The sequence below is a fragment of the Moschus berezovskii genome, chromosome 19 (genome assembly GCF_049115385.1).
Source record: "Moschus berezovskii isolate FMDL1 chromosome 19, NW_MosBer_1.0, whole genome shotgun sequence".
Classification (NCBI taxonomy): Eukaryota; Metazoa; Chordata; class Mammalia; order Artiodactyla; family Moschidae; genus Moschus; species Moschus berezovskii.
The window spans coordinates 66,405,015-66,419,161 of record NC_142478.1 but is presented as its reverse complement, the minus strand read 5'-3'; the positions used below and the strand labels follow the sequence as shown (position 1 = coordinate 66,419,161).

The 14,147-nt window shown below is 47.6% G+C and overlaps 1 protein-coding gene and 1 pseudogene across 1 annotated transcript in view; one reads left to right on the top strand and one right to left on the bottom strand.

The window, feature by feature from the left end:
- The first annotated feature begins 7,939 nt into the window (after positions 1-7,939).
- SPPL3 (signal peptide peptidase like 3) overlaps positions 7,940-14,147 on the top strand; it is a 101,687-nt gene continuing 95,479 nt past the window's right edge. The window contains exon 1 of the mRNA XM_055405682.2: positions 7,940-8,369. Within this exon, the coding sequence (XP_055261657.1) occupies positions 8,347-8,369 (23 nt within the window). The 5' untranslated portion in view covers positions 7,940-8,346. The remainder of the gene's footprint in view (positions 8,370-14,147) is intronic.
- Positions 11,460-11,742, bottom strand: LOC148774901 (signal recognition particle RNA; annotated as a pseudogene).

Genomic DNA, 14,147 nt, shown 5'->3' with positions numbered 1-14,147 from the left:
AACTCTGGAAGTAGGATTTAGGTAGGAGACAGGACAGAGCTCCAGGCAGCAGAAAAGCTGAGGATGTTTATCATAATAGCTACTCTCTGTGGAGTGTTTACAGGTGTCAGGTGCTGTGCAAAATACATCATGTGCATTATCTCATGGAATCTTTACAACAGCCTCATGAGGTTGCTGCTGCTATCATCTCCATTTAAGAGGAAAGAAGGCAAAAGGCTCAGAGAGGTCAGGTCAGTCGCCCAAGGCCACTTAGCTAACAGGTGACAGAGCCAGGACGTGGGCCCCTAAGGGGAGGAACTCGAGAGCCCTCAGCCTTACCCCCAGCACCACTGTCACTACCCAGGTGAAGCATGATGCGAAAGTCAAGAGTCCTGAGCTACAGAAGAAAAGGAATACTGGTGGGAGGTACTCTGCCTTTATCAGAGGGATTTTTTATTTGATAGCGTGGCCTGAGGGATCTCAGTTCCTCCACCAGCGACTGAAGCCAGGCCACAACCATGAAAGCGCCAAGTCCTAACCATTGGACCACCAAGGAATTCCCATACCACAGGGATTTTTAACCCTGCCTGGGCATTAGAATCAAAAGGAAACAGGGACTTCCCTGGTGTTTCAGTGGTTAACACTCTCACTTCCACCGCAGGAGGCTCAGGTTTGATCTCCGGTTGGGAAACTAAGATCCCACAAGCCTCGCGGCACTGCCGGAAAGACAACAACAGGAAGCCGTATAAAATGAAGGCTCTTAGTCCCTGCTGCCAGAGACACTCATCCAGTAAATGGAGCCTAGCATCCTGAGTTTCCAGTTTTGTAAATGATGCTGTTGATTTGGGTTGGAAACTATTGCCCTACCCTGAATGGGGGTTTTGAGGGAGCTGACCTCTTCCCAATTCCAGTGGGCTTTAGGCTGGAATCCAAATCATCCTGAAGATGTTTGGGAATGGGTGTGAAGTGGATCGAGGATACGGTTATGTCATTTGGTTGGTTTCAAACTGTGACTCTGCCGTGAACTGATATGTGACCTTGAACAAATGGGTTCACTTTTTTCAAAGGCTCAATTATACTGACTGTAAGGGGACACCCTGATTAATAAAAGGGCTAAAGAATATAAGGGGTGGCAATTGCCAAGTAGTCCATTCTAAAGGAGATCAGTCCTAGGTGTACATTGGAAGGACTGATGATGCTAAAGCTGAAACTCCAATACTTTGGCCACCTCATGCGACAAGTTGACTCACTGGAAAAGACTCTGATGCTGGGAGGGATTGGGGGCAGGAGAAGAAGGGGACGACAGAGAATGAGATGGCTGGATGGCATCACCGACTCAATGGACATGAGTTTGAGTGAACTCTGGGAGTTGGTGATGGACAGGGAGGCCTGGCGTGCTGTGATTCATGGGGTCACAAAGAGTCGGACACGACTGAGCAACTGAACTGAACTGAATGGCCAAGTAGTTTCATCAGAATATTTTTGTGTGTGTGTGGGCTCAGTCGTGTCTGACTCTTCGTGACCTCATGGACTGTAACCTGCCAGGCTCCTCTGTTCATGGAATTTTCCGGGCAAGAATAACTGGAGTATGTTGCCATTTCCTCCTCCAGGGGAACTTCCAGACCCTGGGATCAAACCCACATCTCTTGCATTTCCTGCATTGGCAGGTGAATTCTTTTACTGCTGCACCACCTGAATGACTGTCTCTCAGAGAATAAAATTAACACTCTTGAGAGAGACAACAGAATCCAGGGTCTGTACAATAACGAGCACACAAAAATCAAGTGCTAGACATAGGAAAAAAATAGAAAACGGACTCAATCTCAAAGAGAAAAAGTGATGACCCAGATGTTAGAATTAGCATCAAGAACTTTAAAGCAACTCATAAATATTTTCAAATTCTGTCCTCCCCCAATACAGTCAAAATGAAGGAACAGATGAGGAACTTCAGCAGAGAACTGGAACTATTAAAACAAAATCAAATGGAAATTCCAGAAGTAAAAAGTACGGTAACCGAAATGAAGAATTAACTTGATAGGTTCAGTAGCAGAATGAACATGACAAAGGAAAGAGCGAATCTGCAGGTGGAGCAACACAAATTATCCATCCTTAAGACCAGGGAGAAAAAGAAATCACTGGAAAAAATTATACAGAGTTTCATGGACCTGTGGGACAACGTTCAAAGATCTACATACCACATATCATTCAAATTTTAGAAAAAGAAAAGAGAAAGAACGGGGCATAAAAATATTCAGAGAGAGGGAGTTCCCTGGTTACCTAGTGGTTAGGACTCCAAGCTTTCAATTCTGTGGCCTGGGTTCAGTCCCTGGTCAGGGAATTGAGATCCTGAAAGCCATGTGGTGCGACCAAAAGAAAAACAGTTGAAGATATAGTTCCTGAGATTTCTCAAATTTAATAGATACATTTATAGATTCACGGAGAAAGAAATGGCAACCCACTCCAGTGTTCTTGCCTGGAAAACCCCATGGACAGAGGAGCCTGGAGGGCTATATAGTCCATGGGGTCGCAAAGAGCTGGACACAACTTAGCAACTGAGCATGCACATGAATGATGGTGGTGACATTAAGGATCTTTGTGTGGATGTGTTTAACATCTTTATGTCTTCTTTGGAAAAGCATCGTTTAAGTGCTCAGTCCATCTTTAATTGGACTGGGTTTCTCTGACATTACACTGTGTAAGCCGTTTATGCCTTTAGGGTATTAACCCCTCACTGGGCATGTCATTTGCAAACATTTTCTCCCATTCAGTTGGTTGCCTTTTCGTATCATCAGTGGTTTCCTTTGCTGTCCAAAAGCTTTTACGTTTAATTAGGTCCCATTTGACTTATTTTTGTCTAGGTTTCCTTTATCTTAGGAGATATATATATATATATATACACAATTTATGTCAAAGAATGTCCTGCCTATATTTTCCTCTAGGAGTTTTATGGCTTCCAGTCTTGTATTTAAGCATTAACCACTTTGACTTTATTTTTGTATGTTATGTGACAAAATGTTCTAATATTATGTAACTGTGCAGTTTTTCCAGAACCACTGATGGAAGAGACTATTTTTTTCATTATGTATATTCTTGCCTCTTTTGCCATAAATTAATTGAGCATAAGAAATGTATAGATTCCAAAATCTCTGTGAATATTCACCAAAATAAGTCAAAGGCTGAGCCATAAACAAGCTTTAACAAATTCCAGAAGGTTGAAGCCTTACAGAGGATGTGTTCTGACCACAGCAGAATTAAATCAGCAATTATTCACCATAGGATAGCTGGGAAAGCCCCACGTATTTAGAAATTAGACAGCACACTTCTAAAAATCCCATGGTATTCCAGAAACCTGCACAAAGATATTTATTCTATTTTATTCATACTTGCCAAAACCTGGGAGCATCCTAGATGTCCTTCAATAGGTGAATGGATAAGCAAACTCTGGTACATTCATACAATGGAATATAATTCAGTGATTAAAAAAAGAAAAGCTATCAAGCCATGAAAAGACAGAGACTTAGCATATTGCTAAATGGAAAGAAAAAAAAAAGGCCCAACTGAAAAGCTTACATACTATATGATTCCACCTATATGACATTCTTGAAAAGGCAAGTCTATGGAGACAATGAAAAGATTGGTGGTTGCCAAGGATTTAGTGAGTGGGGGGTGGGGGGAGTGGGAGGGTGGGATGAATAATGGGAGCACAAAGGAATTTTAGGGCAATGAAAGTATTCTCTATAATGGTGAATACATATTATACATTTGTCAAAACAGATAGAATCTACAACACCGAGAGTGAACCCTAATGTGAACTATGGACTTTAGTTAATAAGAATGGACCATTAGTGGTTCATCAACTGTACTGAATGTACCATGCTAATGCAAGACGTAAATCATAAGGGAAACCTTGTTGGGAAAGAAGGGGAGTGTGGGAAGTCTCTGAACTTTCCCATCAATTTTTCTGTAAACCTAAAATTGGTCTTAAAAAGTAAAAAAAAAAAAAAAAAATTTTAAAGGAACTCATGATCAAAGACTGCAAGTGACCTGACACCTAAGAAGCTTAGCATGATGTACCTTCCCACCAATCTGTCTTACCCACGTCCCTTAGAGAGACTTCTCTTCCCTTAAGGCTTCTCTTTCTCAGTCAAAGAGGAGGTTGTGGGGAACAGGGGGGGATGCTGAATTCAAGATCATGGGAGTTATGGGAGTATCAGGTATAACCAGTTGTTTTGAAACCTGGTTTGCCTTTTTGCTCACTCAAGCATTCATTCCACGAACTTTGAGCTTCTTTGCGCCGAGTTCTACACTGGGATCTGAAGGTGAGACTGGCGACAGGCCACAGTCCCTTCCCAAAAGGCGTGCACAGTCCAAGGGAGAGGATGACAAGTCAACAGGCAGTGACAGTTCACTGTGCTAAGTGTTACAGGACACAGGGGAAACTCAGGGGCCTGTGGGAATGCGCGAAAGGAGTATCTAACTCAGGCTGGATTTGGTCAAGTGAGACTTCCTGAAGGAAGGGACAGAGAACTTAGTCATTTCTGACTCCTGTAGTTTTACAGACTGCAGCCGCCAGGCTCCTTTGTCTGTGGGATTCTCCAGCAAAAATACTGGAGTGGGTTGCCATTTCCTCCTCCATGGGATCTTCCTGACCCAGGGATTGAGCCTGCATCTCCTGCATGGGCAGGTGGATTCTTTACCACTGAGCCACCAGGGAATCCCGGGGAGATAGAAACCAAGCCTCAAGCTTACTATCAGCTGTTAAGAAGCAGAAAGCACAGCCCATTGGAAGTTGCAAGCAGTTCACTCTGTGTGTGTGTGTGTCTGTGTGTGTGTATTGGAAGGTAGTGTTGGAAAGAGGTGACAAGTGGGCTGGAGAGGCAGGCAGAAACCAGTCAGACCTGAGCCCTTGACCCTCTCAGAAGCAGCGCCTACGCAGCCCAGTCAAACCTGGCAATGCCTGCTCCCTGGAGTCTGCACCTGAGGCGGGTGACACGTCATGGGGAGTCTCACCAAGCCTCTTTTGAACACACTATGTAGGAGGAGCAATCCTATAATTACCGTGGTGATAATTAGAGGAACTACCATTGCCTCTTTCAACAAAAATTTCACAAGCTGTGGCCCTCTTACCTGTGCAGCGGTGGAGGGTGGGGTGGGGGGGAGCCAATGCCTGTGTCTTCTGCCAGGCACACCTGACTCCCCGGCTGAGGCCCAGAGGTGCCACAGATACCACCTGGGACTGCTCCAGCTTGGAGTTGAGTGCTGCTGGCAGAAGGACTGAAAGTGACTCCCCAGGTGCCCCAGGCTGGGCAGCCTCCAGCTGATGCACAGACTTGAGATTTACTCCAGCCTGGCCTTCTCCGGGAGGCTTCAAGCCTGCAGCAGTCCTGACTGGCACCTGAAGGTGCCTTCTCCATCTAGGCAACCTTAGCCTGACATACTCCAGCTACCAGTTTCTGGGTGCACACTCCATCTGCCGGGACCACAGACACAGGTTTCCATGGCCTGGGTGTCCTCTGGCCCTGCCCAGTGCTGTTTAGCTTCCTATAATGATCCACGTTCACGTGTTTTCCCAAGAGACACTTGGAGGGGCCTCTAGTTTACATGGAAGAGAAGGAAAACTTTCTTATTTCTCACCCCATACTTTCCCCCAGAACCCTTCTATCCCCTTTCTTCCAGTGGATTCTTCTCAGGGCCCAGAAGGGTCCCTTTGCTTCTGGGAAGGCCTTGACCTTCTTTCATCAGCACCTCCTGTTCCATCCCTCTAAAACTTGAGTTTTCTCTTGGCTTTGCGTTGTCTGACTCACCGGGAATGAAAGCCCAGGTGAACTGCCCAGGGGCGCAGTGTGTCTTTTTGTTTTGTTAGTGACATGTCTGATCTGTTTTGTTCTCAGCTCTCCAGGGAAGGAGCTTCCTCACCTCCCAAAGCCATTTGTGCCAGTAGCTTCTAGCCTTTTCCAGGGCCCCTATGTCTCACCTTTTTGAGACTCAGAATGACTATGTGTCACATTCAAGGGTACACTTGGCATTCCATAAGAGCATCTGGAAAAGTAGTAAGCGCTAAATGAACATCAAAAATTTAGGCTCTTTGCTTTTCCATTTCTCCATTATATCCCCACATCCAGCGCCATTTAGAGCTGGGCAGGTATTTGCAGGTTGGTATCTCTCTATGAAAGGTCAGAGGAAGGGCCCTTAGTGGTCCGGTATATTCTTGGGGCCCTGCCTCCAAATGTCTGGGGGAACCTGATCTTATCATCTGGCCCGTTCCCCAGACTCAATGGTGGAGCTTCAGGAAACACATTGAACCCAACTGGTCCTGGTCGCCGGCAGTGGGGGAAGGAGGAAGGAGAAATTGCTTCTGAACGAAAAATACATCTGGCTTTCTCGTGAAATGGTTCCCCTTGGGGAACAAGCAAGCGGCAGATGTATGGGCAATGGCCAACTGATCCATTTGAAGATAGATTCAGGGCGTGGTATTCCCCCGTAAGGCTGGGCAGGCCCTGGGAAACTGGAGCAGGGCTTGATCCCGGCCTGAAATTGGGCCAGCTGCAGAGGATCTTGAGAATACTGGTTTCGGGTGTGCCAGCTCTGCTCCCTGTGGAGACTGGGGGTCTGGGAAGTCTACGGTGTCTGTTGCCCAGGCGTGCTTCTAAAGCCTGGAGCTGCACTGATCATTTTCCTTCATGAACATAGTAAGTGGCCGGGAGGCTTAGCTAGGCCCTTCAAAGTCTTGCCTCAAAGCAATCTTTCAGTCTCTTCTCTGAACACTCTGCAGCAGGAATCATCCATTCCACTCCTGGATCCAAGCTCACTCCAAGTCTTCACGTCGTTGGGACTTGCCTCATGTCATTCTCTTTCTAAAGAATGTCTTTTCTCCTAGTAACACGGTCACCCTTTCAGACTGCCTCATCAACTCCTGGCAAAGCACTCCCCAGTGCCCGGGGTTCAGTGCATCTCTCCCTCCGCTCTCCTCCTAAGCCCCAGATACACTCTGTGAATCTGGTCTAGCCCCATTAAATTTACTTCTGTGTCTGCCTCCAGATGGACTGTTCCCTGAGCTTTGCTCTTGCGAGGTCAGCTCCTCATCCTTCAGGTGTCAGCTGTCACCTTCTCTGCCAGGCCTTCCTTCACCATGGAAACCAGGCTGCACCCCTACTCACGCTGTGTCCCATTACCCTGTGTTATCATCTTCATAAAACCTAGCAGCATCTGCAAGCACCTTCACTTATTTGTCGGCTTGGGCTATCTGTAAGTCTTTTCCTCTAGAATGTAAGCGCTCAGAGGGCAGACCCAGCAGAATGAATTGACACATGGTTGGCACCCAATAAATATCTGTTTTTGGATCACATGAAGGCCAGTATGGGGGTATTCGACTTGGCCCCTGGAGGACTTGGCACAGAGTCTGGCGCAATAAAAGCTGGCTGCCTGCAGTTATTTGCTAAACGAATGAATGGACCAACGAGCAGACCAACTAAGCGAGGTAGCGTCCCGCCTGCTGACTGACAGGTTGACTGACATTTGGGAGCCCGTGGCCAGCAGACTCTAGATGGATGGGTGACAGCTGAGTGGCAGTCAACAGACGCGCACGGGGCTCCTGACTGGCTGGCTGCAGCAGCCCCTCGGAAAGGGGACGGGAAGAGGGCCCCTCCGAGGCGACCGCCCCCGTGGGGAGGGGCGGCACCAAGCGGCGGGAGGCGGCGCAACCGCCAGAAGCCGAGCGAGCAACAGTCGCCTCGAACCGAGGAACCGACGTCTCCGCGCATGGGCCCGGCGCGAGGGGCGGGGCGCGCGCGTCACGTGAGCGTGTTTTGGGCACGTGACCGCGCGGGCCCAAGGCTCGCCCCCGCCCCCTCCTCGCCTCCCCTTGGCGGGTGTGAGCCGAGCGGCCTCGCCTCGCCGCCTAGCGCCCCCCTCAGCCGCCGCCGCCGCCGCCCGCCGGCCATGTCCCCGGGCCGCCGCCGCCGCCGCCGCACGAGCGCGGCGCCCCTGCGGCCCAGCGCGCAGTGAGCGCGCGGCCGTCTTGCCGTTCGCCCGCCGCGGGGCCCCCTTGTTCTCAGTGCCGCCGCCGCCGCCGCCATGTTGGGTTTAGAGCCGCAGCGGAGCCGCCGCCGCCGCCGCCGGTGAGGGAGGCCGAGAGCGGAGTCCGCCCCGCCCCGGGGCCCAGGGAGCGGGTCCGCCTCGGAGCCCGGCCTCTCCCGCCAGTCACTTCCCCGGCCCGCCCGCCCGCGGTGCGAGCGAGCGAGCGAGCGAGCGCCGGGCCGCGGCCGCGCCTTCCGCTCCCGGCCCGAGCGAGCCCGCCGCCCGTTTGTTCCCCTGCCGCCGGGCCCGGCCCGGCCCGAACCTGCAGCAGAGCCCTCGAGAGTCAGCGCCATGGCGGAGCAGACCTACTCGTGGTGAGTGCGGGGCTCGGGGAGGCCGGGCCGCGGCGAGGGTGGGGGTCGGGCCGCCTGCGCGGCCGGCCGGGCAGGAGGAGGAGGAGGAACAGGTGCGCTTCGCGGGTGGAGGGGGCTGGCGACCGCGGCATAGGGGTGCACGCCCCCCGCCGGCGGGGGCGGCTGGCGCTCGCGGAAGGCGGTGAGCGGCCGGGGGCCCGGCGTCCGACGAGGGGCTTGGAGGCGGCGGCGGCCGCGGCGGATGTCATCTGGTCATGGGCGGAGCAGGTGATGGAGAAAGGGGAGCTTGACCCCGACGTGGGAAGCTCACGCGAGGGAAGTGGATTCCCACGGGCACTCCGGAACCGACCCGAGGCGGGAGGCTGCTGGAAAGGAGGAATGGACAAGGTGGAGAGGGGCGGGTCGGGGCAAAGGCGGGGGCCCACCGGGCCGAGAGGCATCTTCTGAGAACAGGTGATACTAGGTCGAACTTGGAAGTTGTCAGGGAGGAGGAGCCACCTCCACGGGGGCTGCTCCTTACCCCTGGGATGGGGAGTGAAGGGAAGAGTTGGTGAGGTGGGCAGAGGCCCAGACGTGAGCAGAGGAAAGCCGTGGAAGGAGAGAGTCCGGGGAACCCTAGAGGGTACACCCTGCTGAAGAGGTTGGAAAGGGAGCCTGTTTGGATAACTAGATTTTGCAGAGGAAGTTGCGCCTGTTTGGATAACTAGATTTTGCAGAGGAAGTCGCTGATGACAGTGGGGCCTGGTCAGAAATCTTTGTGAGGGTTGGTACCCTGTTCTGTAGAATAGGAAGTAGTCTGGTGCCCTGGGGCAAGTATGGGGATGAAGGAGCTACAAGTCATGTCCATTTTAAAGAGACTTTTAAAAAGTTATAAAATAGCTTGCTAAGGGCTGACAAGCGCACTGTAGTTCACGGAGTGAGAACTATACCTGTTCTGAGAAGGGGAGGGCTGAGGTTTGGGGAGAGGGGGATGCACCTCTTTTTCCCGGCTGAGGTGGAATATATGCTGGAGGGGGTTGAAGGAGTGACGATAATATCTATGAGGAGTGGAGTGGAGAGGAAGTGAGAAATGGGATAATGGTAGGTGCAGAGATGGGAAATCTGGTTGCAATCTACAGCGATTGTTCGAAGATCGTTTTCTCTTGGAAGCAAATGTGGTTTTTGATAGAACTGTAGGCTTTCCCTTCTTAGAAAAGAGCATAGTAGAGTGGGAAGAGCTTGGCGTTTAGAGTTGGTTTGGAGGTCGGGTTCATCTCTTAACTTTCTTTATAACTCAACAAGATAGTAAGGTCTCCGTTCTTTTCCCCTTACCTACAAAATGGAATTATCTTTCTCATAAGCTGTAAGGAGTAAATGAATTAAGTTTACAAACTACAGGGTAAACTGTAAGGTGCTATACCTTACTACATTATAATTATCTTAGGGGAACAGCAAAGAAATGAGTAATACCTGAAAACAGTGGTTTTGGATGAAGGCTTTAACCCGGGGGATGATTTGTTGTGGCTGGGGTTATGATAAGTGAGGAACGCATTATGTCTTCTCATAGGGAAAGAGGATTGCTGATTGAAGAAGATAATTCAAAAGAGAACTTCAGTTCCGTACATACAAAAAAGAAAAAAAAGAGAAGATAACTTAGAGAAAGCAATGCTAAAGGAAGAATGAAAATCCTAATGAACAATTGTGGCAGCGTATATATTTTTTTAAAAGACGTTTAAACTACTTTGACTATTTTGAGGTGAACTGCCTCTCCATAGCATCGTGATTCGGAACACGGAACTAGAATTCGCGCTTTGTCGTGGACAGAGTAAGAAAGCAAGTGCAGGTGCCGCTTGCCTGCCTCATCTTGAGCTTCTTGACACGCTGGCCGGCCCGGCTGTGTCCTAATGGCCGCCCTGCTGTCTGTAGTATGCTGTAGAGGGGCTGTGGATGGTTCAGAGAGTAAGTGCAGCGACCGGGAAGTGGGGGTAGTGAGAGTGTTTTACTCGGTAGTAGGTAGGCCACACTCTTGTGTGATGTAGGACGGCTCTGCTAGTTAAGGTTGGGGGGGAGAGTGTTGTAAGGCAGAGGTGTTTTGTGAAGTTTGACACTCTATAAGATTTATCCTCCTGAATACTTGCTTCAAGCTCAGGTCCCTTAATTTGCTTTACAGGTGAAGAAAGAAGCTCCTTGAAATCAGAACGCTTAGCTCCTCACCTTTAGCACGTCTTGAGATGGAGAAAGTTTTTACATCATCTTGAGAGAGAGAGTTGGGAAACCGGGTGTCATCTTGAGAAAGGGGAGAGAGGATTGGGAAACAAGGCAGCTTTCTTCCTGACTAGTTCTTCCCAAGTCAGTCGGGGGGTAATATAAAGAGCCAACTATGTGGCATTTAACATATACACTCAGTTGATTTTCACAAGTACCTGAGGTAGGTGATCTTTCTCTATTTTATAGAGGAGGAAACTTAGGCTCAGGAGCCCAAATGATTTGTCCAGGATACTTCACCTGTGATGCTTTTTTTCAGGACATGAATTCTCCATCATTTTATTCATGCTCATTGAACTATTAAGTATGGAAAAGGTAATCTCAAAGTACATGCAAACCCTTTTGGATTGTCTTGTCATGTTGGAGTATCTTTGTCACTGTTCCATTGGTTTGTGCAAACAGTTGATTTTTGGAAAATAGTCTTGCACTTTATTTGTATGTGGCCTTTAGGAAAGTCAGCCTTGTGGAGACTACTGTGGTATGGATTTGTCTGAAGATGGAGTCAGTGAAAAATGTAGGAACATTCAAAAATAGGTTCCTCTAGGGTTTTTGTGAGGCAGACATGTAAATTATAAGAGAAAATTGACCTTGAGTTGATGATCGTTGAAGCTCAGTGTTGAGTCTATTTATCCTGTATATGTTTTACATGTTGAAATTTTTCACTATAGTTTTTTTTTTTTTTTTTAAGAAAGCCCCTACACATATGTTCATGCTCTTCTCTGGTTTCTTGTCTCTGCTCTTTTTCCTAGCAAATTCTGTCAGTTCTGTTACCCTGCTGTGATGCTTTTTCTGACCACCCCGACTGAAAGTGAGCTCTTTGTTTTTGACACTTGTTCTGTCTGCCTTACTTCTTCCTTTTCACATGTGACTACCTAATCTCCTCACTGGATGGTAAGCTTTTTGATCAGCAAGGCGTTTTCACCTACTCCATTTCCGACCTGGGCAGGTTCACCCCTCCTTAGGTAACTTGGTGGTCCCCACTCCTGAGAGGTCACCATATTGATGCCAAACTTAGTGCAGACACCTGATCAGCATAGTACACACAGCCCAGAACTCCTGGGCTCAAGCGATTCTCCAACCTCAGCCTCCCGAGTAGCTGGGACTACAGGTGCACGCCACCGAGCCCAGCTAAGCTTTTTGAAGGTTTGTTGTTTAGTTGCTAAGTCTTGTCTGATTCTTTGCAACCCCTTGGACTGTAGTCTGCCACGCTCCTCTGGCTATGAGATTTCCCAGGCAAGGATACTGGAGTGCATTGCTATGCCCTCTTCCAGGGGATCTTCCAGACCCAGGGATCTCCATTGGCAGGTGGATTCTCTACCACTGAGTCATCAGGGAAACCCAAGCTTTTTGAGGGTTAGGATGCAATTCCACTAACTTTTGTCCTCCTCTAGCACCCAGCACTTTGTCTTGCCTATAGCTTCTGCCTAGTAATTACTGAACGATTGAATATATAGGTTTTCAGGGTGGTTCATCCTTTGTTGAAAGGATAAGTGTCAGGGGCAGATCCAGAACCTTTACACCAGGGTGTTTATAGGAGTTGTCCCTGGGAGAGCTTGAATTTGGATCTCAGTACTGCCACTTCCTTCCTGGGCTGAATGTCATAAAGTATCTACCTCTTTGCTCAGTTTTCCACCTCCCCTTTTTCATGCAGCCAAGCCTCAGATTGTTTTTAAAAAACAAAACCCAGAAAATAATCCTCTCCTGTGCACAGGTTTCCCTACTATATTCTAGAGAGAGTAGAATACTTTCCTTAATGTCAGTTCAAGCCTAAACTTACATTAATCTAGCTTCCTCAGCCAAAATACCAAACAGGTTATTTTGTTAATGTCACCAGTATTCTATTAACTGCCAACTTCAATAAAAAATTTTTCACAGTGAAAAAAAAATGTAAGGGGAAGCTGCAGACAGCTGAATGTTTGTAAACCTATAGTTACAAAAGAAAGCTTCTGGTGACTTAGTTCCCTGGTGTCTCAGTGCTGTCAGAGTGAGGGTGCCGTCCCTTAATAGTTTTAAATAAAAGCGATTGACAGAAGTTAAAATAATTGATAGTAACACCACAGTCTATCACGATCAACCGCAAGGTTCTCCTTATCTCGTTTTTATTCATAAACACTGAGGAAATAAAAGAATGCATGTGAAAACACACATTGAAGGTGCAAACTAGAGTTTCATTAATTTGAGAAAAACGCCTTGCTCAATGTATATTTATGAGCAGTTGTTTTAGCGTAAGGTGGGTGAGAAACATCCTTCTCTCTTGATGGAGTCACTGCAGTGCTTGTGTATAATTGCTCTTGGTAAACATTACTTATGTTAGGGTTAATTTTGGTGCAAGCAGGGGTTGGGGGAGGAAGTCAGCCCATGTGAACCTCATTCAGATGAATTTGTTATCAAAGTATTGATAGTTTATCATGATTTGTTGTGAGTTTTCTTTGTGCTGCAGCTTTAGAAGCACTGATCGATAAGGAAACCGAGGCTCAAGGGTGTCAGTAACTTGCCCAAATATATAAATGGAACAGTGGTTTTAAGTCAAGACTATTGGACACCAGAATTCTAACACTGACTGTGTGCTGCTTTGTCCATAGTCACTACTCTCAGCCAACCCTCTTTTGCTTGAATTTCTTTTTAGTCTCCATACTGGTTCCCTCCATTCTCTGCACAACCACCGTCCATTCTCCTGAGTAGTCTTCTGACAGCCTGATTCAGGTCACTTCAGTCCTCAATGGCTTTTGGCCACATTAGAATAGAATCCAAATTCCTTAATAGGGCTCCTCACTTTTTGTGTGTGTTTTTGAAGGATGTCTAAACCACAAGTTACACAGATAAAAGTCTTTCTCTTTTGGTGTTCTGTCCAGTGCCTGACATACAATAGGTGGTTTGGCAAATATTAATATTTACTGAAAAAATGAATGTGCATCCCTCCCCCTGGGCTGCCTGTCTGAAGATCTGCTCTGAGGACTGCATTATATTGGGGTGATATGTTGTTGTGATAAAGGACATCGTTATGTCAGATGCTTGCGAATAATGCTAAAACTGGAGAGTGAGAAACAAGGTGGATCTCTGGAGCAAATGGAAGTTACATCTGCTTTTGGATTTCTGTTACGTGTCACTGTATCTGTGTGATCATATCTGACTGTGCATTGTGATCATTACATCTGCTGCAAGTTTTTCAGAGAGAAACTATTTACTTGAAGATGTGTGAGCAGCATTGTAGACTTAAGACTTGCTTTTATTTTTAAAATATGTTTTGCCTACAGTTAAAGTGCTGTGGTAGGAATGTTTCGGTGATACATGATTCAAGCTAAAATAAGCCGAAGCTCAGACTATGAATTTCTTTTGAAATAATTTTCCTCAGTGTTTCTTATAAAGCCTTGGGGAGGGGGAGAGCTGAAGAGTTGGTAACCATGTCAGCCTGTAATTTATCAAGTAGTACTATGAATTAAAATGTCTACTGTTCAAGCATTTCTCAAAATACATTTCAGTAATCATTTATTTTAGAGATATAAATGCCACTGCGTTGAGGTATTATGTAGTTCT